The sequence below is a fragment of the Cryptomeria japonica genome, chromosome 3, assembly GCF_030272615.1.
Source record: "Cryptomeria japonica chromosome 3, Sugi_1.0, whole genome shotgun sequence".
NCBI lineage: Eukaryota > Viridiplantae > Streptophyta > Pinopsida > Cupressales > Cupressaceae > Cryptomeria > Cryptomeria japonica.
Genome location: NC_081407.1, coordinates 10253151 through 10279299, shown reverse-complemented (window position 1 = coordinate 10279299; position 26149 = coordinate 10253151). Strand labels below are relative to the sequence as shown.

At 34.7% G+C, this 26149-nt stretch overlaps 1 protein-coding gene across 1 annotated transcript in view; it reads left to right on the top strand.

Annotated features, from left to right (window-relative positions):
- LOC131065639 (uncharacterized) overlaps nucleotides 1–26149 on the top strand; it is a 227542-nt gene that overhangs the window by 89439 nt on the left and 111954 nt on the right. Inside the window, exon 6 of the mRNA XM_058000206.2 lies at nucleotides 17068–17127. Within this exon, the coding sequence (XP_057856189.2) occupies nucleotides 17068–17127 (60 nt within the window). The remainder of the gene's footprint in view (nucleotides 1–17067; nucleotides 17128–26149) is intronic.

Genomic DNA, 26149 nt, shown 5'->3' with positions numbered 1-26149 from the left:
TTGAAATCATCATTCTTGCCTTACTTCAACTTATGTATGTTGTGTATGTGTTCTTCCCTTCATTGTAAGTGTATGTTTGTGGCTTTCTTTCACATATATGTTGTGTTAACCTGTTTTTGGGTGTGACTTGTGGGAAACCTTCTGCCCTCTTGACATTCAGCAAGTCCTAACCTCCATACGTGCGTTAAGGTCATTCATGCAACTGAAGTTTGTGCATCTCCTGGGTATTTCAGTTGATTCTTTGTGCCATTTCGGGTGGGGAGAGAAACATCTCTTATATTCGTGCATCAACTCCTTTCATTTTTAGCATTTCTCTCTTCCCTTTTCCTCTGCAAGCTGTTAGGATAGGTTTAGAAGTAAGATTTTAAGTGTTGAGTTGGTTCAACACCTGCACTTGGATTGAGAAGGAAGTTGGCCTTCTCCGCAGATTCAACCCCCTTGCGCAAGGTCCCACACTTTGGGGTTGTTTCCATGTTTCACAAGTTTGTGGAGTTGATAGTTTAGTAAGGGTGCAAGCTTTTGTGATAACAGGTCCCATTTGGCAGAGATTAGTGTGTTATTTCTCTCAAAACTTATTATATGTTCAGGTTTGGCCTTCGTTGGACTTTGTTTGGCTAACTTACTATTTATAGTAAGTCATCATTTCAGGAAAGTCATGGTTTCTATTTATAGTAGGGCACCTGGACAGGCTATGATTGCAATGTCGATCCCTTGCACAACTAGTTTGATCAGATAATGAGGGATTTACTATTTATAGTAAATTAGTGGTTGAAAGAAAGGGACCCTTACTGTTTTTAGTAAGGCAATTGGATGCGTAGTGGACATAATGGTTAACTCCCAGGTTCAAAGGGAATGGAGAAATAATGATTATTTATGGAGATATGTTATATTAATTATGATAAAGTGATTACTTATTAAGGAGAAATAATGATTATTTGTGGAGATATGTTATATTAATTACGATAAAGTGATTACTTTATTAATAATTATTTACTAAGTGCAATTATAAAGTTATAAAGTCACTTTATACACAATGGGGCCATGGCCCTCAATTTAATGATTATGATTTATGGGGCCATGACCCTCAATTTAAGTGATTTAAAAGTGAATTAAATGATTATGATTTATGGGGCCAAATATTAAAGTAATTTATAATTTCTATGGGAGAACATTATACATCATGAAAAATGATATTAAAGTGCATTTATTATTTATGAGTATGAGCACCCAATTTTGAAAAGTTATTATAAAGTTTTATTAAAACTCTAAGAATGGATTTCAAAAGGGAACTAAATGCATTTAAGAGTTGAGAGGATATAAAGGGTTTCAAAAAGCAAATCAAACTCATTCTTGAAGATTATAAATGTGTGCTTTTTGGTATGAGAGCTGTGTGTAGAAATACACAAGGGTTTCAGTCATTTCCAGCATTGGAGAACGAAGACTCTTCAGTGTTTGTGCAATTTTGAGGCTGTGAGATACCAACTGAGATTATTGCCTGATTGTGGGCTTCATCCAAGAGTCCAATTTGTGCTAACAGGTGGAAGATTTCATCTAGGGTTTGAAGGATTGAAAGGTATATCTACAACAGACCTGGAGATTCATATTGGCTGCCATTATACATCAGGAAATCAATCATTTAATTGACAGATTATATACAGCTACATCAGGGACGTGTTTAATTGGCAGATTATAGACATTGTAGAGTGGAGACCATCATTTGCAGCAGGCATTTTACATACTAGGTTCTCAAATTTTGCTGTCATAAGTTCTAGGAATTACATGTTGTATCTTTGTAACTATTTGGCATGAGAATAATCAATAAAAGACTTCATTATGATGTTGCCATATAATTTCTACTTTGCATGCTAATTGTTTGTTATAATGCCTATTGGCTTTGGTTTTAGATCAGTTGTATATCAGCATTATACTTGGTTTGCATCTTAAGAAGGAGATACAAGGTTGTATGCCACTTGTTTGTCTAAATGTCTATTAGTTGTAAGTGTCTTTTGCTGTACCTCATTTTGGGTTGAATAGATGCATGCCAAGTGTTTGATGATTTGCCAAGCAATTGTAGTTATTATTTTTAGTCACTCATTTGCATGTAAAAGGTCAAAATCAGTTGGCATACCATTTCTATGACATCGTTAGTCAATCTTTCATGGTTAGAGGCTAAGTCACCAGGTTCGGCCGAATTTGAACCTTGAAGTTCGAAATTCGCCGAACTTGAAAAAATATGCAAAAATTCGAATTAAAGTTTAGGGTTTGTGATAAATTTTTTTTTGGTTTGCGTTTTAGGGTTTCGTCGCGGATTTTATAAATACGGCGGCCGCAGGAGTTGCAGTCACGCCCACGCGAGTCGCACCAATCACGCCCACGGGAGTTGCCCAGTCCGCCCGGCCGCCACCAGTCGGCGATGCCACAACCAGTCCGTGATGCCACTAGTCCGCGTCGCCACGTGGACGCGACGCCACCAGCAGTCCGCGATGCCACCATTCTTGGACCTGTCCGGGACTAGTTTGCGACCTGCACAAGTAGGCCGCCATTCTTTTTAAGTTTATTATTTCTTTATAATTTTATAATGTTTATAATGTTTATATAGTTTAAAAATTTATAATTTTATATTAATAGTTTGTAATTTTATATTATATATTTTTATATTTTTAAAATTTTTTTAGGTTTAATATTTTTATAAACAATTTAATAATGTTTATTATAAATTTATTATTATTTATTTAATAATGTTGTTTATTTAATATTTTTTTAGGTTTATTATTTATTTATAATGTTTATAATGTTGTTTATAATTTATTTAATGTTTATAATGTTGTTTATTTAATATTTTTTTAGGTTTATTATTTAATAATGTTGTTTATTTAATATTTTTTTAGGTTAATTAATAGTTTATACTTTATAATGTTTATTTATAAATTTATAATGTTTATTTTTTATAATGTTGTTTAATATTATTATTATATAATTTATAATTTTATATTAATGGTTTTTTATTATATTGTTTAATATATTTTTTTATTATATATTTTTAAGAGGTCATTTGTGAAATTGTTATAACTTAAAAGTATTTCTATTTTGAAAGGTTGAAATAAATGTAGTGTGCTTTTTAATTTTTCTTTCTAAACATGCAGATTTTCATTTAATGGCTCCTCCCAAATGAACTTCTGAGGCATGGAAGCATGTGACCCGAAATGGGACTCACATCAAATGTAACATATGTCAGGCAAATATTATTGGAACTTTAACAAGGCTTAGAGATCACTTCCTTGCTAATACAGGGGGTCCAGGTGGAGGTGTTCAAGCATGCATAGGTGCGACTCCAAAACTTAAAGCTATTCTAGAGAAAGAGTTGGCTGCTTCAACGGTAGACAAAATGAAGAAGGCACAAAAGAAATAGAGAATTGAAGGAGATATATCTAGATTCACATCTGTCATGTCTTCCTCTTCTGTGCAATCCAAAGCGGTGAGTGTATCAAAACAGAGTGGAACACTGAACAACTTTTGGAAACCAGTAGAGAAACAACAGGTGGATGATGCAGTTGCTGATGTGTTTTACACAAGTGCTATTCCATTCAATGTTGCGAGAAATCCTCATTTCCGTAATGCGGTTCAGAAAATTGCAGAGTTTGGCAAAGGGTACACACCCCCAAGTTCAGAGGCTATCAAGACAACCCTTTTGCAGAGGTCCAAAGTTAGAGTGATTGAAAAATTAGCTGATGTCAAAGCCACTTGGAAGGAAACAGGTTGCACTATATTGTGTGATGGATGGTCAGATATGTGTCAAAGGCCATTGATTAATGTTTTGGTGTCTTGTCCTGAAGGTGTTGTGTTTTTGAAAGTCATTGACACCATGAACCACAAGAAAACTTCAGAGTATATTTTTCAAATATTAGAGGAAGCCATTCTTGAAGTAGGGGTGGAAAATGTGGTTCAAGTGGTAACTGATAGTGCAGCAAATTGTGTGGGAGATGGGAGGCTGATTGTAGAGAAGTACCCACAGATATATTGGAGCCCATGTGCAGCCCATTGTCTCGATTTGTTGCTTCATGACTTGGCTAAATTCCCATGGGTAAATGAAGCTATTCATAGAGGGAGAGCAATTGCAAATTTCATACGGAATCATCGTCTCACATTGAGCATTTATAGGCAACATGCATCAAAGGAATTGTTGAGGCCTTGTGAAACAAGATTTGCTTCATATTATATCACTTTGAAAAGAGTGGTTGAAGAAAAAGCATCTTTGAGGTATGTTATTTGTTCCAATCAGTGGGAAAGTTCAGTGCTTTCTAAAGGCCCCGAGGGGAAGAACATAGAACAAATCATCCTAAACAGCAATTTATGGGAAAGTGCAGCAAAAGTTTTGCTTGTATGTGAACCAATTGTTGATGTGCTTCATATGGTTGATGGTGACACTCCTTGCCTTGGCATGCTTTATGAAAGCATGGACTGGTGTAAGGAATCTATTCAAAAAGCACTAAATAAAGAAGAAGCAAAATATATGCAGATATGGGAGACAGTTGATTGCAGATGGAAAATGATGCACACACCTTTACATGCAGTAGCTTGCTTTTTGGAGCCTAAGTTGTTTTCTATTGATAGAAGGGGTGATAATGAAATCATGGCAGGGCTTTACCAAGCCATTAGCAGGTATGTACCAGATCCAAAAATTGCAGCACTAATCAGAGATCAAAGTTGGCAATACAAGAGAGGAGAAGGGATGTTTGGAGAGGCAGAAGCCAAATATGACTCGCCACGTATGCTTGGATATAGATGGTGGATTGCTTATGGATCATCAGCTCCTGAACTGCAAGAGTTTGCTATTCGAATTTTGAGTCAGGAGCAAGTTCATCAGCTTGCGAGAGGAACTGGTGTTGCTTTGACCACATCCATTCCAAAAAGAGGAACAAATTGCTGACTGGAAAGTTGGGAGATCTTGTCTATGTTTGTAGCAATTTGAAATTGCTGATGAACAAATCAGCAAAGAACACTTCTTTAGAACAAACTCTTGAAGACATAGCAATGCCAGATGCAGATGAGCCTGACTTTGCAGATGATGAACTGAGTAGTGATACAGATGATGATGATTCGGCATCCCAGCCAAGTGCTCTTGATGACTTAGAGTTATTTTAAAGTTCTAAAGTTTTTGACTGTTATTGTACCTTTTTGACAAAAGAACATCTTTGCAATAGTGAAAGCATATGTTTCCTACGGTTTATATTTTATAAATGTGTCATCTTTTTGTAATGATTTCAAATCTATTTATCAATGTTAAACTATTTACACAACTTAATAGATATATTACGTATATTTATTAAAAAAATTTAAAAATTACATACGGTGAATTTAATTCGAATTTTATACATTTCGAATTATTTCCGCATCGAACTTCATTCGAATTTCAAAGCTGTCGAACTTCGAATTCGAATTCGAACTTGGTGACTTAGGTTAGAGGCATTCAAAAACATCAATTGCAGCATACAAGACCAAAATAATACAAACATAAATTCATAACAGCAAGCTCAGACATTGTATGCAAAGTGTTTGTGAGGGTGTTGGCATTGTATTGTCATTGATGTCAACCAGTAAGTATAGCATGTCACCGGTATGGATGGTTACTAGTATGTAAGGTCTATGCAGGATGCAAGAAGATGTTACGAGCATGGATGTTCACGGATAAGCAAACATAAGAAAGCAAAGAGATAAACTGGTTATGTCAACCGATATGCAGGAAGGTGCAGTGATAACCGGGAAATAGGTTCACCGGTAAGTTAGCATGATCAACATGAAAGGTATGTTATCGGTATGAAGGCAGTAACAACCTGTCCACTGGTAAACAGGCTAGAGACAAGCAGAACATAGAGATACCTTGTGACCGGTTGGGTTAAATGATCGGCAACATAAGGCAGATACTGGTAGGATGCTTTTGGTCGGTGACCAAGCTTGAACCGACTAAGTGGATTGTGCTGAGGTGGAAGCCGACGAAGGACGACACGTAGGGTCCAAGTGTCTAACGTGCAGTAGTCGGTGAAGTGTGCTTTATCGAGGCAGTTGAAGAGTCAGTAAACATTAAATGAAGACTGCGAAAATCACGGGTGAGCTGCAGAAGTTTGCAGCTCGATGAAGATTGATGGACGACTCCTGTGTGTTGATCGATGCATGATATTTGATCTCCTTGTTGACATGAAGAAGCAAATTGTTGGAACTTTAATGGTGATTGACAGAAAGTGAGCTGTGCTTGCCAAAAACAGAAAACTTGTACAGATAGAAGGAGATATGGCAGTGCAGTGTTGCCTTGTTGCAGGAGATCGATCTCAGAGGACAAATTTGATGAGATCTGATCTGTTTCAAGTCGGTGAAGAAAACCCTAAGTGCGGCAAAGTTTGAATCTGTGTTTTGGCGGGAAAGCAGATAAATAAATATGCAGATCAAAGATAAAAAACGTGATGCCATTTGCGAGAAGAGAGTGTGCCTAAGCAAATAGAGTGCAGATTAGACTGAGAAGAGTATTGCATCTAAGTATCTAAAGGAGAACCGGTAGCAAAGGTGTAACCGGTAAGGAGGTTTAGCAGAGGTTTAACCAGTAGATAATAGAGCTGAGGTGAACCAGGTTTGAAGGCATCCGAGAGTGATAGAGTGTAGAGTGAGTATCAGAGGAAGTTAGCAAAGGCAGAGATTGACCGGTAAGGGATCAGTGAGAGTGAATTGATAACCGGTAGCAAAAGAACTAGGGAAACAAAGAAGAGTTGTAACCGGCAGAGATAAATTAAATAGGTGTTACAAAGCTCATTTGTAACAAGGTACCTTCATTGTAATAAGTTGTTATTTCATTGTGTATCACTGAGTTGGAGCTTGGTGTAGGGGTTGGTGCTCCTTGGGTTAGTGCCCTAAACATTGTAACTGTTGTTTCATTGTGAGGCTGGATTGGAGCAGTAGATTCCAACAACATTTCTCACCGAGGTTTTCCCACATTGGGTTTTCTTCGTATATCCGGTGTTGTGAGATGCATTGTTTGTGTGTTTGATTACTAGTGTCTTCATTGCTTTACTGGTTGCACACTCATAGTTGGAAATTGCTTGAAATAACTGATTCACCCCCCCTCTTAGTGATACATTGTGTTCTACAGAGGGTTTAATCAGCAACTTGAGGTCAGATTAGTCGAGGGATATTACATCCTTTTACACATGTTTTCTAAGAGTATGTGTACTCATGGTTATTATTAGCCAAGATACTACGGATTTAAAGCCCTTTTATTACATTGTATCTCTTAGTTTCTTAGATTATATTCAGTTGGTAACTAGTTTATTGTGATGTCTGCATCCAATCTGTAAAACCAAACAAGCGAACAGTTATGTTGAGAAAGCTCTTTGTATTATCTTTATGAATGATGTGAATAAGGAGCAGTGAATAAGCCTATGATATATGTTACATGATATCTGATTTATGATAGCGACTACAAGATGATGCAGTGATATTGAAACAAACAATATTCAACCTCTTGAGGCACAACAAAGGGATGGTATTACTGATTGCTGTGGTAATTGACAAGTCAGCTTAAAGCTACAAATATATTACGGAGCAACTTCCTTAATAATTAAAGCATGATGCTTAATACGTGTGTTGTATGCTGGCTGATTTGATATACAGCAGCAAATGCTAAGAAAAGAAAAGACTCGATAAAGGCAAATAAAAATGAAGAAGTTTATGAGTAAAGTTTAAATTAAAAATAAACAAAGGCAGCGATTCATTTAGCTGGTGACTCCATCTTAAAACAATATGGTTGACTTATCAAAGGCAGCGTCTATACATATTAGCCAGTTTTGAAAGACATAATGCAATTAATGATTTATATACAAGGTAGGGTTGAAGATAAACTAATATGGCAGTAAGTCAGCAATTATAATATGCAGAAATTTAATTATGAACTGGTGCGATTAAAATAAGGGAGATAATGATTCAATATAAGTAAAAGATTAATGATTATTGCATCGATTAAGAGTTATAAAGCAATGTCTACATTTTGAAAAGGCAACGATCGTAGTCATAAAAAAGGGGAAATACTTTATGGAGTGCGATTTTCCTAGAAGAGCCACGATTTCATTAAAGAGAGTTTGCTAAGTAATGAAAAGGTGCGATCCTATTAGTAATGATTAACAAAGGGTGGTGCAAGTAATAAATAAAAGATGTGTCTCTTCATTTTTAAAGGGGTATGACCTTTAGAAATAATATATATATATTTATCTATATATATAGGAAAGCAATTTTGAGTTTGAAGGGTGTGTGAAGACTTTTTTTTATTATTATCCAGATTTGGATCGCTTTAGTAGAGCAGAAGTCTTAAAATAGTGCAATATTTCTCTTATGGTCATCTTAGTTAGTTTAGGTAATTTCTAATTCTTGCTTCCGTTTACTTTTGTTTCATTTAGAAACATCATAATGTAATTGCCTATATATGTAAACTTCATTTTCATTATTGAATATTCAATTGCCATCATATGGTATCAAAGCGAGTCAATGGGGTTTTTTAAGTTTTGGCAAATTAAAAAAAAAAATTGTGTCCTACTTAGAATTTTTTTTATGAAGAAAAAACGTTGGTCCTTTTTTTGGAAGGTGTTTTTCTCTGTATTTTCCTTTGTGAATGAAAAATGCGGTTTTTTTTCGTTAGTTTTCCTGCGTTTTTTTTTCGGTTTGACGAAGGGTTTTCACGATGGCTTTTCCTCATGTGATTTTGTTACTCCGCGACAAGATTTTCTTCTACTGCCATGTGATTTTTTGGTAATGTTTTGTTATCGCGTGATGTGAAAGACTGCGAATTTGCGGATTTCGTTGGACAAAGAGAAAAATCACACCCTTCTGTTTGCTTGTGGGAAGGGTTAGCACTTTTTCACCTCGCGATTGCCTATTGCGAGGGAGGGTTTCTACAAATGAGCTGGGTCATTTTATTTCCGCAAGGACTCAACTCTTCTTCTTGCATGACTTTTTGTTCTTACTACGCGATGTCTTTTTTTTTTTTTTGTGTGCTGACTCTTTTTAGCTGCGATCAATGGGTTTTTTTGTAAATCATAATCTGGGTGTGTTATTTAGTTGCGACCTAAGGTTTCTTAATGTAGATGGGCTTCCTCTATTTGGTGGCAAAAGAAGATTTGATGTGTTTTCTTGTGCACAATCAGAATTGTAGGTTTTCTAATTTTTTGCTAAAAAGTTATTTTGGGTTTTATAATTTTTTCCTAAGAAATTATTGTTGGGTTTTATAATTTTTTCCTCGAAAAATTGCTGTTAGGTTTTATAATTTTTTCCTCAAAAAATTACTGTTAGGTTTTATAATTTTTTCCTAAGAAATTATTTTTGGGTTTTATAATATTTTCCTCAAAAAATTACTGTTAGTTTCTATAATTATTCCTCAAAAAATTATTGTTGGGTTTTTTATCTTTCTCCCAAAAATCTAGGCAGTTTGAGTTTGATGATTTTCTCCTCAAAATTGTGGTTTCAGTTTGAGAAGCTGTTCTTAGTATCTCTGGCTATAGGGAGGGACATTTTTGTTTCCCAAAATCAGATTGGGAAGATTTTGGCTATCTCGGTCATTTCTAGAAGTTTTTTAGCATCAGTGAGGGTCTTAGCAGCAGACTCGTGTCACAAAGCATTGTGAAGAGAATGGGGCTGCCTTTTATGCATTCGTGACTAGAAGGGGGCAGCCTTCTATGCATTTGTGACCAAAAGACTTGCGGATTGTCTTCTGTAGGCTAGTTAGATCGATGACCATATTGGGAGGGTATTAAAATAGTGCAATGTTTCTCTAATGGTCATCTTAGTTAGTTTTAGGTAGTTTCTAATTCTGGCTTCTGTTTAGTTTGTTTCGCTTATAAACATCATAATGTAATTGCCTAAATATGTAAACTCCGTTTTCATTATTGAATATTCAATTACCATAATAAGAAATTTTATAACTCGGAGGTATATATTTCGAGTATATAAATCAGGGAAGGCTTGATAACAGAACTGCATAGTTATTAAGTTTTCAATCAGGTAAAGTAGTCAAGTTTCAAGGCCTATAATAGGCAGACTTATACAAGGCTAATGCATGGTTATATGGACAAGAAATAAGAAACAGCAATCGGAGTTGTATTAAAGATCACTATCACCTTCTTGTGCATACAAATCAGATTTCATATCAGATAATCAAGAAAATTGTAATCATTCTTATTTATCTAATATCTTATTTTCATTTTTGGTTATTCATTGTTAAATATATTGCAATTTCGTGGATATATTTTATTGTTCCTAAAAGGGGACATTACATTTACTGTTCTTATTAAATTTCAATGATATTTCCATTAAACAATAATGTAAGCATACATTCAAGTGCATTAATCCCTCTTGCTTGTTAACAGGGAACCTCCAAGAATTTTGTGTTGTTTATACTTTGCTAATAACTTTAGATATTAAAGCTGCCCAATACTTGCAAAAGATTGCTGGTCATAAATTCAGAATTCATAGGATAATGCTGTTGATGAATGCATAATTTCAGGACGGGGTGCTGGAAAGAGATACATAACTACAACATCATAGTGCTACAAATGGAGTTCATAATGCTGGTGCTAGATACTACAGAATTCTTATTCTAGTAATGAGCAACTTATATTATATAACTGTAATGAACAACATAAATTGCAAACATTGTGCTTGTAAGCAACACCATAAGCTACAAAACATAGTGCTGGTAATGAACAACATATACTGCAGATCATAATACTGGTAATGAGCTGTACAAACTACTAAAACATTGTACTAATAATGAACTTTATAGTGCTGATGATGAACTCTCTCATGGCTACTGTATAGTACTACTGTAGTCATGAGAAAGTTCATAATCATCATTATTTAAGTTTTTCACAAGCACAACTTTCTATTCCGAGTGAAGTGACATTATAGACTCTAAATTTTCACTAGATTAGGTAAGAGGAAGATGTAAAATGTTGTATTTTGTAATATGTAATTTATGAATTGTGATGATGATTTTATAATGGCAATCATCGTAAATTCATGATAGTTGTCAGCTATCTATTTTATCAGGATTCCGCATGATGATACAAATTCTTACTCAATTTATTTTCAAATTACCTAAATTTAATTTGATTAATTAAGCAAGCCATTCACTTTTATTTGATTAATTAAGCAAGCCATTCACTTTTATTTGATTAATTAAGGAAGCCATTCACCTTTATTTCTAATTACCTAAACCTTGTTTTGAAAGGCATTGGTTTGATGGAGCTGTAGTAACTTTGCTAATGCAGTTGGGACCTTATAACCAAGAAACCACATCAATGTTTTTGCATAAGTCCTAGAGTTAATATGCCTTGTCCTTATTTTAGAGGCATTTTTACATTGAAGAACACAATGGACATCATCTTTTTCCATTTGAAAATATCTAATTTTCACAATGATGTCATAATAGATTGGGTTCTAATCAAAGAAACGGGACTCGGACTCGGCTCGGACTCGGCAAGGCCGACTCGGACTCGGACTCGAGACTCGGCGTCAGACTCGGCTCCAGACTCGGCTGGACTCGGGAAAGTGAAAAACTCAAGAAATTTAGAGATTTTTAAAGATTTAAAACTTGTTTCAGACACCCTTTATTGAATACACCTTAAAGACACAAAAACATCATTAAACTCGGCTCATTTGATTACATACACAAGTATACATCAATCACATAAGCATAAACGCAAATTGTAGCTGAAGAAAATAAGAAACATAGATATATAAATATTGTCAAATGTATACAATATTACAAAACTCATGGAATAAAAAATCCATGTCATCATATGATCATCATCAAATGTTTCATACAAATACCAAAGGTAAATAGTAAAACTAAATACAACTACAAGTGTACAAGCCTATGGCTGAGATGGCCGTGCACCCTCTCGCCCTGGCCCCCTGCGAAGGCGTTTAAAGTAGGTCCTGGATGATTCAGCAGCCATAGTTGCTCCCCGTGACACCATGCCATGCTCACCAACATCAGGAACGGCTGTGTCATGCTCACCAACAACAGGAACAACTGTGTCACTCCGAGTCTCAGTATTTCCTGTCTCTGCTCGTGTTCTTTGCTCCTCCTCTGCCATGGCTACAGCCTCAGCCTCTATATCTACCTGGTCGATCCAATCAATGTCATCATCACTAAATACAACTGTAGGAGTCCCAGGAGCTGTCTGATTCTCATTGGCCCACTCTGCTTCAAGATCAACCTCATCTAGAATGATAGGAGACATGTCAACTGTTGCATTCTTTCTCATTCTTAGGCGGAGGTTGTAGTGAACAAAGACGAGATCATTCATCTTCTCCACAGATAATCTATTGCGCCTCTTGGAGTGTATGTGCTCAAACATACTCCAATTGCGCTCACAACCTGATGCGCTGCATGGTTGGCTCAAGATACGAATGGCCAACTTCTGAACATTTGGTGTCTCTGGGCCAAAAAAGTTCCACCAATGATCTGAGTTTGAAATGAGAAAAATAAATAAAATCAGTCTCACTCATGAACTCATTTAACAAGTTACAATATAGTATTGAATAAAACTAAAATTAAGCCTAACAATTTATTTTTACCTGGCATCATAGTTGTTCTAGCGTGTTTGGCAACAGGACGAGAGAAGGTCTCCCCTTGTGCATTTGAGAACATCTGTAGCTCTCGAAAAAGGTCTATCTGAGAAATACTGGCAGGTCCCATCTTCTCCATGATTGCATATAGCCCATTAAGGACCTCCGCATCAGCCTTGAAAGAAGGGATAAAACGGAATGCCGGATTCAGATAATAGGCTGCCGCATGGATGGGCCTATGTAGCTGATGATGCCGTCTCCTATCAATGATCTCCCAAATGGGACCATACTTGCTCTCATCTCCTCCACAGACGAATTTGATGGCCTCCTTCGCCCTATCCATGCCCTCATATATATAGCCCATTGCGGGCTTATCTCCATCCGCAACTTGCAACAAAACCACCAAGGGCTTAACAAACTGCAAAATTGAAAATATTGTGTAATTTAGAAAAATGAGCAAATAAGAGAATACATATAATAACTTATAAAACATGAAGCTAAATTGTAGAATTTATAAAAAAATTACCTTCACTATCTCATCACAAGGGACCCAAAAGCCTTGCTCATCAAAAATGCAGTCTGCCATCTCTATCCCTGCAGGGGTGGTAGCATAGGATGAGGAAGACCACTCCTCACCAACAATCATACGTCTCAAGGCAGGCTTAGACCTAAGCATGGACTGCAATGTGAGGAAGTTTGTGGCAAATCTTGTGATTCCTGGACGATGCAACTCCTTCTGCTCTGTGTATTGTCTCATAAGAGCCAACACCCATGAATGATTATATACAAATTTGCAGACATTTCTTGCCCTTTCTACACATCTCTTGACCCATGGGATTTTTCCAATATCCTCCAACATGAGGTCAATGCAATGAGCAGCACATGGAGTCCAAACTATAGATGGGTGCCTCTCCATCAATAGTCTACCTGCAGCAACATAATTTGTTGCATTGTAAATTGTAATTAATGGAGGTACAAACTACAAGATAGTAATTAATTTGCAAACAAAATTAGTTTGTAATCAAAAGTTTACCCGCAACAACATAATTTGCTGCATTGTTGGTCACCACCTGTACCACGTTCTCCTCACCCACATCTTCAATCACCTCCTCTATCTGCTCACATAGGTAGGTGGCATTCTTGCAATGGGTGGAGGCATCAATGGACTTGATGAAAACGGTGCCCCCTGAAATAAAAAAATAAAGCTAGGTCAATGATCATTCAATAAACCATTAGATAAAAAATAAAAAATTAAAGACTATATGAAACTAAAATTAATCAATCACCTGCGGAAGAAACAAGAAAATTAAGGAGAGTTCTATTTCTCCTATCTGTCCAACCATCAGTCATGATGGTGCAGCCTTTAGTGCTCCATATGTGGCGTTGTTCATCTAAATCCTTTTTCACATCATCCACCATTTGAGACAAAATGGGTCCGCTCAAATCACTCTCACTAGGGGCTTTGAACCCCGCCCCGCATATGGTAATGGCATCAACCATTTGTTGCCAATAAGGAGACCTGTCGCAAAGAAACTCAATGAGATAAGTATAAAAATTCAATGAGATAAGTTAACTATAAAAATTAAAACAATCAAAGTTATCAAACATAAAAGTAAAACATTCACCTGGCTACAAGAAATGGAATACAGCTGTAGCTCCAAAACCTACCAATTGCCATTTTAGCAGCATCATGGACCTCCTTGTTCCAACCCATGCCCTCAAGCGACGGTTGGGACCCAGGAGTAGTGCGAGGCACAAAGAAGGAATCCAACCTAGATTTACGAATCCTAGGTCCAATGGTAACATTCCCACTATGACTACTAGTGGTAGGAGCATGAGAAGTGGCGGTGGCAGTGGCATTGCCACTTATAGAAGCAGAAGCAGAAACGGAAGCACCAACAGTAGCAAACTGAGTGGGACGATATGGAGGTAAGGAAGAAGGGCCTCCAACACAACCTAACTGTGTCCCTCTTCCTAAAACTGTCTCTCTCCCAATGGCCGCTCGATCCTCCTTTTGTTTCTTTTTTCTTTCAATCTCCTTAACCATTACATAACAATCATGTATGGCCTCAGAGACTGCTTTTGGGCATGGTTCGGCATCATGTCCACGCACACCAGCAATATGGTATTTCAGCCTATATATACCTCCATGGAATATTGTTTTGCAAAACATACATTTTGTTTGCCCCTTTCCTTGCCCTGGAAAATCCTCATGATATTTCCAAGCAGGGTCCTTTCTCATGGGGGGTCTAGAAGCTGAAGTAGACATTTTAGGATAGTTTTGTGAAAGTTGAAGCTGAGGCAAATAATAAAGTGAAGTTTGCTGCAATAAAACATTACAAATACAAAATAAAATTAATACATACATTCAAAAAAACTAAAGTAGGGTTTGTAAATTTTTTTTTAAAAAAATTGTAGGGTTTGTCAAACCCTACAATTTTAAAAAAAAAAAATTTACAAACCCTACATACAACCCTACATGGTACAACTACATACTACATGCTACATACAAATTACAAACATACAAAAGATCTTGCATACAAGAAAATATAAAACTTTCAAAATAAATAAATAGAAAATGGAATTTTTGCATATAAGAAACAAAATAATGTTAAAAAAAACAATCTTACCTCTTACAACAAGCTTGAAATGAGCTACAAACTCTTCCTATCCAACTCTTGATGCACCAAATCGAAACACAATGCAGCTCCAATGTGACAAATTGAAGAAAACTAGAGCTTCCTCCTTGCTGGTTTTTCTTTTATGCACCCTTGTTTTTCTTCCCAACTCACTTTACTCTTCCTTTTTTTGCAAGTGAATGAAATAAAGGTCACTTTTAGGGTTAGAAGACATTTAACATAAAAAAACGGATTTAAAAAAACTATGCAAATTAATTTTTTTTTGTGTTTTAAACCATGCCCACGCCGGCCGAGTCCGAGGCTCGGGACTCGCCGAGTTGGCGATTTTGGCGCCGAGTTTGGCGATTTTGGGCCAAAATCGCCAACTCGGCGAGTCTGGCGAGTTTACTCGCCAGACTCAGCCGAGTCCGAGTCCGAGCCCCTGGGACTCGTTTGGCCTGACTCGGACCCGGACTCGCCGAGTTTAGGCGATTTCGAGTGAGTCCCGTTTCTCTGGTTCTAATAATGGTTGACTAAGATGAGGTCCATGCTAATTAAGATAAATTCATGGGCATGGTTATGGGTCCTATAGCCCCTCGTTTTGTGAAAATCCAACTTGGCATTGGTTTCATGTGGTAGAATTGTGAAGTTAGAACATAAAGACACTTTGAGTGTAAAGAAAATAATTGTAAAAGGAAGAAACCTATAAAAATGAGAGAACAATATTGACTCATTAGTTCAAAATGATTTTAAAGCTAAGTTATTGTTTCACTTAAAAACTCACTCTGATCTAGGTCTAGTTTTTGCTAGGTCTTGGTTTGTAACCAGGGTTACCGTTGGTGCAGATAGGGCATTGCAAAATGTTGTTAATATAAGCAAATATATACAAGTGCAGATTGATGTAACATCTGTATATATATGTGTGCAAATATATGGAGATATATATGAATGCATATACAATCGTAATGGAATTTTAATCTCTACATATATCTATCTAACCCAGTGTATATATATGTATATGTGTGCATATATATGAATGGATATAGAATATAAGAATATGAAATATAAATCAAAAAGCATATGCCAAATTTTGAATGAAAATATAATTCACAAAAATCTTTACGAAAATTCAGTAAAAAGTAAAAAAGTATAATTATAGAAAAGAAACGTAAACTAGTGCATTTAGAAAACACTTAAGTCTTTTCTGATGATCAATTTATCATAATCAAAAGACTACATTTGTCATATGACCCTCAACTCAATAAATTATGCATTTATTTTAAGACTCAAAAGTGTTTTGAATTGGACTAGGCCAAAACAAAGCAAATAATCAATAGGGACCCAGTGCATGAGTTGTGTTGACTTGCCGCTATTTCATTTTGGACACAAGTTGTGTTGAATCTAGGTGATTTCACGAGTTCTCTAATATAGATTGAAACAAAACCTTGTTAGGTATTATGAACTAACTCCAAATAGAAAATGGAAGTAAATAGCTAAACTGAGCACAAGAAATTTAGAATGAAGACACAGAAAAAAGAATTGGAAAAGTGTTAAATAACTTTGAAATGCAGTGGAATAAGAGACACACACCCATAGACACACACACACACCTGTGTACATTCATGCATACTCATGTCGACACTCACACACACACAAGTGCATGTGCACAAGCATGCACACACATTTTTATGGGATGAAGCTAGAAGGTAAGCAACAAATTATCATAGGTTTTCTAGTTCATAATAGAATATTCTATTTGTTAACATTCTTTAGGGCCTTGATATGTGAATATAATATACTTTTGTGATGAGAAGTTCCATTTAACTATTGCATTTCTTTTTAGGTAGAGTCTGTTCTTGTGGCGAAGATATTTTCTGGGAAATGCAGTTTACGAATTTGTCAGGTAAAAATATCAAGCTTCAGCTTCCTTTTTAAATTTTTTCTCACACTATATTGTTACTGATGCATTCTTATTCTTCTTTCTTGCACTTCCCATCGAGAGAAAGAGCTGGGATTAGATGTAGTTTAACTGCAATATTTGGATTTGAAGACGAACATTTCTTCCCTTTTGTTTCACTGCAATTGTATTAATCTTTGCTTTAATATGCATATGAACCTGATGGACCAGTTCTATGATTGTATGTTCTCTTTGTTTAGTCAGTGAAAATATTGTGCTGTGTATTTCTTAAAGTATGTTGAACGGGTGATTTCATCGCATCAAAACAAATATCTAGACGGAACTTTTCGCATAATGAATTTTCAGTATACCTATTTTATGCTGCATTTCTTCATATATTAATTAGTATAGTTATGTTTCTTTTTTAACTGATTTCCAGGAATAGCCAATGAGCATTTCATAGGTTTACTCCGGCTTTTAAGATGGAGGAATGGGTGGATGTATTTTTTGTGATGGCAAACATGTCTCCGACAATTACAAAAATGTCTTTTTTTGTACTTTTTGAGTTACATAATCAAAGTGCTAAACATAATTAAACATTCTAAAGAGCTGAAATTCAAATGACATGCATTACTTTGATTAACTAACATATAGGTTACCAAATCAGCAGAAAACTAGGCCGATTCTGACTATAAAATGTCTCGAAAGAAAAATTTGGAATGACACGCTTGTAAGTTTGGTTTGGGTTTGCATTTCTTTGTAGAATCATGGGAAATCAACACCTAACAAAATCTGGGAGATTTGATTGGTGATGTGGTGATTTTAGATGTGGCTGTGGATTTCAATGGGTTATTTTTGACTTGTTAATCTCCTAAATACCTTAAATGATAGTGTTTCATTCATTTTGTGAGTTTTATATGTAGGAGCAAGGAAACCATAATTCCACAAACTGATTTCTTTTATTTTTTATTTTTGCAAATTTCATATTGGACAGTGCATGAAACTTTAACACCTTTTGATCGCTGATATCCTGATGTGGGTAAGGTGAGAGCATATGGTGAAAGGATTAGAATGATATTATATTAAAATGCTTGTTGGTGGCAAACTCAGTATTTCAAATTATTACAAAATCTGGACGTAAAAATATATTTAGTTTGGCAGAAAGCCCTCTAAATTAATTACAAAGCTAGATTTGAAAATTATTGAAACTAATTTTGGTGGTGGGCTTTCCAGAACAATTGCAAATTTCAAATTTGGAGAACTAGACAGATTAACATAAGAATATTGAAATTGAAATTAATTTGTTTGTAATGTCCCCTCTTTCCTAGATGATCACTTAGATGGTGAGATTTGCCTATTATCCATCTCTGTAGGCAAATCCAATGGATAGGAGATGTTATTCCTAGCATGGGAGGACTTTATACGCTAGAGATTGTTAGTTGGTGGACTTGATTTATGAGCAAATAATGTAATTTTATGGCTAAGTCACTTTTTGCGAAAAATAGAAAATCTCTTTTGCTAAAAATAAAATCTGTTACTGGTTGAGCACTGGACTCTGGCAACAATAAAAATCAGAAAAAATTCAGTTCTGATTGGCTGGGGATCTTTCATTGTTGATGTTGTGGTGACAGCCATTTAGACTTACAATACTGAAAGCAGCTATAAATCTTAATTTACACACATCACATAATAAAATTATTTTTCAAATAAATCAAAATATTGATTCTCACTGTAGGAAATCTCAGTAATGAATTCCAAACATTATACATTATAAATATTATGCTAAATTGATATTAAAATCAAATTAATGACTGGTAGCATACCTTGGCTATTATGGTTGCATTTGATGAAATATTATAGGTTGTTTAGTTCTAAAGAGTAGCTTCAAAAGCTGTGATTGCCCTTAGTATGGTATGGCAACAAGGAAATAGAATTTTAATATTGTAGCAGCAAGCTGATCGACCAGCCTTGGTCATACAATGGTTAAAGTCTTTCATTAAAATAAATAATGCCAACTTTAGTTAGTGCAAACAACTAGATCTTACTCAAATCAGTGTGGCCCCCTCAAATAATAATCATTGACCTTAAAAATCTGCATGGCTTGCTTCTAAAATCTTTTCTATAGTAGCTAGATTTTGAAAAGCTATGGCTGGGTTAGATATTGTATGGCCCAAAAACTTCAGTTATTTTATATAGTTCCCACGTTGTACAGTGTTAGAGCTCATATCATGATAGAAATCAGGCAAGGCTTGCAAAGCTTCAAAACCAAATAATAAATTTTTAGAATTTAGGAATGAAGGAAAATGAAAGTTGAGTGACATATACAGAAGAACAAGATGAGAACTAATGGTGAGACAATGAAAGGTGGTGTGGTTGTGAAGATCTTGAGATCTCTTATACTCAAGTGGGTACGTATTGTGGTTACTTTAAAAGAGTGCAATAATTTAAATGCTATAAAATTGAACTTCTATTGGAATCTTTACTTACCCATGAAGAGGAGGTATGTATGGGTGGTCTAGATTGATTGTTGATGTCAAAGTCAAAAGTCAGTAATAATCAAGGTGGAAGGATCACTCACTACAATAAGGGGGAGAACTCATATCAAGGGTATGGTTGTAATTTTAGAGGAAAAGGAGAGTAGAGGCTGTGGTAACACAAGAGGTAGAGACTACAAAGAGACCTATGTACTTGTTGCAAAGCATAGTACTATAAAACTGATATTATCATTGATAGAACAAAAACGATGGAAAGTACACCAATTTGATGTGAAAAGTGCATTATATAATGGATACATTGAATAAGTATATGTAAATCATTCACAAGGATTTGAAGAAGGCAAAGAAGGGTATGTTTATAGGTAGAAGAAATCGCTATATGGTTTGAAATGAGCAGCAAGTGCATTGTATTCAAGAATTGATACATAGTTCTTAGCAAATGGATATGTGAGAAGTAAGAATCAGCCCACAATATATTTCGAGAAGGAAGGTAATGGAAAATTTAATGTTTGTTTATATGTTGATCTAATCTATATAGGGAGCTCAAACAGGATGAAGAAAGAATTCAAAGAGGCCATGATGAGAGCATTTTAAATGATTGATTTAGGATTGATGCAATATTTTTTTGGCATGCAATTATGTCAATGGTCAGTCACATTGTAAGATCTTGATTTGTCAAGCTAAGTATGTGCAAGACATGTTGAAGAAATTTAATATGCTAGATTGTAAAAGATTTGATGTACCAATTGCACATAGAGGAAAAATGATGAATGAAGATGGGTCACCAAATGTACATGAAAGGAAATACAATGTATTGTTGGGAGCGTAATGTATTTGATAGCTACAAGGTTTGATATTATGTTTGTAGTATCATTGGTTTCAAGTTGTATGAGTGAGCCTATAAAAAGATATTACAATCAGAAATAAGGATACAAAGGTATGTGAAAAGAATAAAGGATTGTGGAATCCATTATAATTCAGTTGAAGGTTCGAAGTTGATTGGTTAGTCAGATGTAGATTGGGTAGGACATTGTTTTACACTTTGGAGTTTATTAATAACATTGAGTAAAAAGAAGTGAAATACATTGGCATTATTGAGTACAAAAGAAAAATATGTTGTATTAAGGACATGTACACAAACAGATTGGTTGAGAAGAATTTTGAAAGTTTTGGAAGAAGAATAAAGAAATTTTACAATGAGATTTTGTGACAATGGCGGAGCATTATAGTTGTGTAAAAATGTAGTATTTCATTCAAGGAAAAAACAATTTTGTAGATCAGAGGAACCTGTGACACATATAATGACTAAAGGGCAAAAAAGATAATATATTTAGGTTTGAAGATGAAGTTGCATATACATGGATTTGACATCAAGGGGGAGAATGTGGGCTATTTTGATGTCAAATAGCCAGAGTTGCACGGAAACGGGAACGGTATCGGATACGAATACGGCTATTTTTTGAGACCTCTCATTTGGGAACGGGAGAGGATACGACATTTATAAAAAACAATTACATATATATTTAACACAAATTTCTAAGTAACTAAAGAAGATTTTCATTACTATGAAGCAATATGGAAACATAATTGGGAAATATAGTTTTATTATTCAAACAAAATTCAAATACATTAATAGTTTCTCGTAGAATCACATGCTATCAAAAATATCATCACTATTCTCTTGAAATTTGAGATCTAGGTCATCAAGATTTTCTGAAGAGTAAGAATAGTTGGATTGAGTGCGACCGCCAACTAGACTCTCCGAACGCACTGAAGGTTCACTAGAGGCTCCTCCCATGTCAGAATTATCAATAGTGGGATTGAGATGTGTCAATGCATTTATGGATACATCAATGTCACTCATCTCAAGTTGTACATCCCAAAGTCTATAAGGTCCTTTCATGTAGTCTGTGGAGGAATGCGTCAGGAGACGAAGATTGGAATGCACATATAAAAGGTCTTCTGCTTTGTTGGCTGCCAACCTATTTCGTTTCATAGAATGGATGAAGCCATATGTACTCCAATTCCTTTCGGATGCAGAAGAACTTGAAACCTATAAAAAAGTTTATAGTACAAGTTACAAAGACAACAATCAAATAAAAATAAAAATAAAAAATAAATCAAATTAGAATATAATTCATATAAACTCAAACCTGTGACAAAAGTTTGATAGCTAGCTTTTGCAAATGTCTAGTTGTTGCACCATGGAAGTTCCACCACTTTATAGGGTCCATTTCTTTTTTATCAGCCATTGCATCAACATCTGCATAGGTTCCATCAGAGGATGCAAATGTCCCAAACTCATCTCGAATCTCCTTAGCAACTCTAGGATCTGTAAACATTTTTTTGAAAGCTTTTCTATACCCATCGACAACCTCAACATCCATATTTGGTGCAGTCCTATTTGGCAATGCTAGCATATCAGCATGGTAGTACTTGGGGTTCAAAGTATATGCCAAAAGCTGCAAAGGAGTTGTCATTTTATCCCATCTTTTCTTAATTATCTCATATATTTGCCGATAAAAAAATTCAGAGGGATCTTGCTCTTTTGCTATAATGATATCTCTAACTTTCTCCACCATTGTATCTATGCAATCATAGATGTCACCCAATATTGGTTGATCAGTATCACAACGACGAATGAGGGTGTATATTGGCTCAATGAAGGATAGTAAATAATCTATTTGAGCCCACCAATCATCGTCAAGAATTAACCTTCTGATATTAGTTGCTCTATCTGTTTGAGGTTGCCTCCATATTGCCCAAACATCGCTAATCACCATACTTTTTAAGGCTTGTTTGACATCCACAAGCCTTTTGAGAACAATATAGTGTGTGGCAAAGCGTGTCTCAAGCCTTTTGAGAACAATATAGTGTGTGGCAAAGCGTGTCTCAACCACCTTCAATTAAAAATTAATAATTTTTAGAAACAAATAAATCATACAAATATTTCAAAAAATAATTTAAAAAAAAAAATGTTTGGATAATTTGAAATAAATAAAAAAACTTACCTTTAGCAACTCCAACTTGGCGAATTGTTTGTAAATGGCCTGTGACATGTGATGATTACAAATAAACATCTAAATTTCTTTGGCTTCTTCATAAATCTTCTGTATCCATTGAATTTTGCCAATTTTTTGGAGCATTAAGTTCAAAGAATGAACTACGCAAGGGGTCCACCAAATGTTTGGATACCTTCCTTCCACAACCAACCCTGTTGGTCTGCATACTTTTGCATTATTAGTGATTACTTGAACAACATTTTCTGAACCCACTGACTCAATCACCTCAATTAGAATGTTGGCGATAAACTGAGTATCTTTCTCTTCAGCATTGCATTCCACTGCTTTCAAAAACATTGCTCCCTTTGGGCTCATTGCGGCCACATTGATTAGTGGCTTGTTTCTAACATCCTTCCATCCATCAGAGATGATAGAAACTCTTGAGATTTTCCATGAATAGCGAATCACTTGCAATTTTCTATCAATAATATCTTTCTCTTTAGCCAAAAGCGTTGTACGAACCTTCTCGTACCCTGGACTTTTGTATCCTTTTGGGGCTTCATTAATAGACCTAACCATCTCTTGCCAAAATGGAGAGCGAACCACATTGAATGAAATTCCATTAACATACAAACAACGTGCAATATTTTGATCTGTATCCTCTCGACTTTGCAAATTAAACGCCTTTTCAAGAGGTCCTAAATTGCTCCTCTTGTGGCTAGTAGATGTCCCTGAAGATGGATGCAAAGGAGGTTTGTTTAAACTTAGACTTGGCCTCTGATTCGATGTTTGAACCTGATTAGCTTCATCCTCTTCTTTCTGGTATTTTGCAATCTTCTTGGCTGACAATCCCTTCCCTTTACTATCACCAACTTTTGGACCAAGGCATACTTCACATCCTGTGCCTTTTATGTGGGAAAGGTGCCCATGAACCTTAGTATAAGAACCAATGAAAACTTTAGTGGCTAATATTCGCCAATTGGCTATTTTTTGAAATTTGGGAATCAAATTTGGCTAATAATTTCAACTTTTAAGGTGACCCAAATTGCCACATTTTTACAAATTTTTATTTTAATGTTATTTAAATTGCCAGAGAATTTATTTTATTAATTTTTTTAACTTAAAGATTCGTCACAATATTTGATACATGATTGGATCAGATTCGGCAACATTTTATAATTTATTGTAGAAATCCAAATAAATTCACCAATAATATATCATAATTATTAGTTACTTTAGGGTTATATCAACAATCTTCTAAACACCATTGATTTAAAATATAATCTAATGACCTTCATTGTATCCCATGAGTATTACAAATTGTTTGTAAATTTTATCTCACAAAATAGAAAGAGGGCTATTATATTATTTTACGTTAATGGTAGAAACCAAATAAAGTATAGTCTAACCCTTAAACTCATTAATGATTTCAACCTTAATGCCTTTACTTTTTTATAAAAGATTTTTTTTAAATGAAAGGAAATGCGATAGTAATTAATGCACATAATGATTGTTTTTCAAGATTCGCCAATATTTTCTACCCAAAAACAATGATATAAACAAATTTGTCAATAAAATTATTATTTTTTTAATAAAAAGGAAAGATTCGCCAATAAACATTATTATTATTTTTAGAAAAAATTAAATGTTCGCCAAGATTTTATACAATTTTTTGAGGTGGGGTTTCTTAAAGTTATCACTGATAAGAACCATTATAATCAGTCAAACATTCGTGACACTTCCATTTAAAACCTCCACCACCTTGAAACTTTTCAAGGATGGTGACATATTTCCATAATGGAAACTTAGGGTTTGGTTTGATCCACTTGTCGTTTTCAGATGATGATGATGATTCTGCCATGATTACTATCTTGCAATTTTTTTTTTTAATAAAATTATAAAAAATAAATAATTATTAACTATACATTGACTTTTCTTTAACTTTATAAAAGACAAAGTATAATTTATTATCTAAGAGTGTAACTTAAATAATTTATAATATATGCTTAATTTTTACTATTTCAAAATTAAATTTACAAAACATACAATATAAAAATCTATAATACTATAATTATGTAGACAAATTTAAAATTTATTAATAATTTAAAATAAATTATATACATTAAAAATTTAAAAGTAATACCAAATATAAAGTTATTGTTAAATGAAACTAAAACTAAATATTATTAATAAAGTCACTAATTAATAAATAAAAGTAAGTATAAATTAATTAAATTAATGTTAAATAAACTAAAGTAATATTAAATAAAAAAAAATAGTAAATATTTAAATTTTTAATACACTAAATAGAAATTAATAAAGTTACTGTTAAATAAAACGAACTATTAAAGATTAAAAAATTAATAAAATTACTATTTTAATTAAATAAAAGTAAATAATAAACTATAAAATATACATAAAAAATTAATTAAAAAAACCTTAAATAAAATGTAAACTAAATAAATGTTAAGTCGAAAGACTCCAAACATTTGAACTTTATAATATAAATTTTCTCCTACTTGCGGAAGCCAGCTACGGAAGCGAGTCGGGAAGAAGTTGCAGCGCTAGACGGAAGTGAAGCCGAAGAGCCTGACGGAAGAAGCCAAAGAGCCAGGTGGGAGTAAGAAGCCAAAGAGCCAGGTAGGAGTAAGAAGCGAAAGAGCCAAGCAGAATAAGTTGCAGAGTAGAATAGAAGTGATGCTAAAGAGCCACGCGGGATCAACTTACAGAGCAGACGGTAAGATAAAAGAGTGAAGCCGCAAAGAAGCAAAGGCTCCAGCAAATCTCAAGCCAAAACATTCCAGAAAAAGAACACAGGCTGCGTGAAAGAAAACTTTTCAATTTCTGTGCGAATTAGAGAGTTGCTGGTCTGATCATTTATAGGAGAAAAATCTTTAACTCTTTCTAAATTAAATGATTAGTGGTTTGTAGTTCATTTACTATTTTAGGATTTTTTTATAGATTTTTTACCAAATCGAATCCAAAATGCATTTGGAAAGGGCAAGTTTCCAGAAACGAATAGATACGTTTTGATTGCCGTATCACACCCATATCGTTCCTGTATCCGTATCAGATACGGAGGAACGGGTATCCGAGTTGAGAGGTTGCCGTTTCCGGTAACTCTGCAAATAGCAGAATGTAGATGAATATAAGTTGGCAAAGTTAGAAGTTGATGAAGTCGAATTGCTAATGCTGGTTAAGTTGCATAGTTGTTGAAGATATGTTAGTTACTAACAAAGATGATAAATAGTTGTTGTTGAAGATGATAGCTAGCTGTCAATGAAGATAGATTTCTATGAAAGACATTTAGTTTGCTAGAGTTTTGGGTGCAACTACCAAGTAGGAGGAAGCATGCTACTAAATGATCTTGAGTGTTTTGTTTCCATTGATGTGTTTTCTAGGACACCTTGAACATAGAATAAAATACTAAGTGTGTTTTGTTTCCATTGATGTGTTTTCTAGGACACCTTGAACATAGAATAAAATACTAAGTGTGTTTTGTTTCCATTGATGTGTTTTCTAGGACACCTT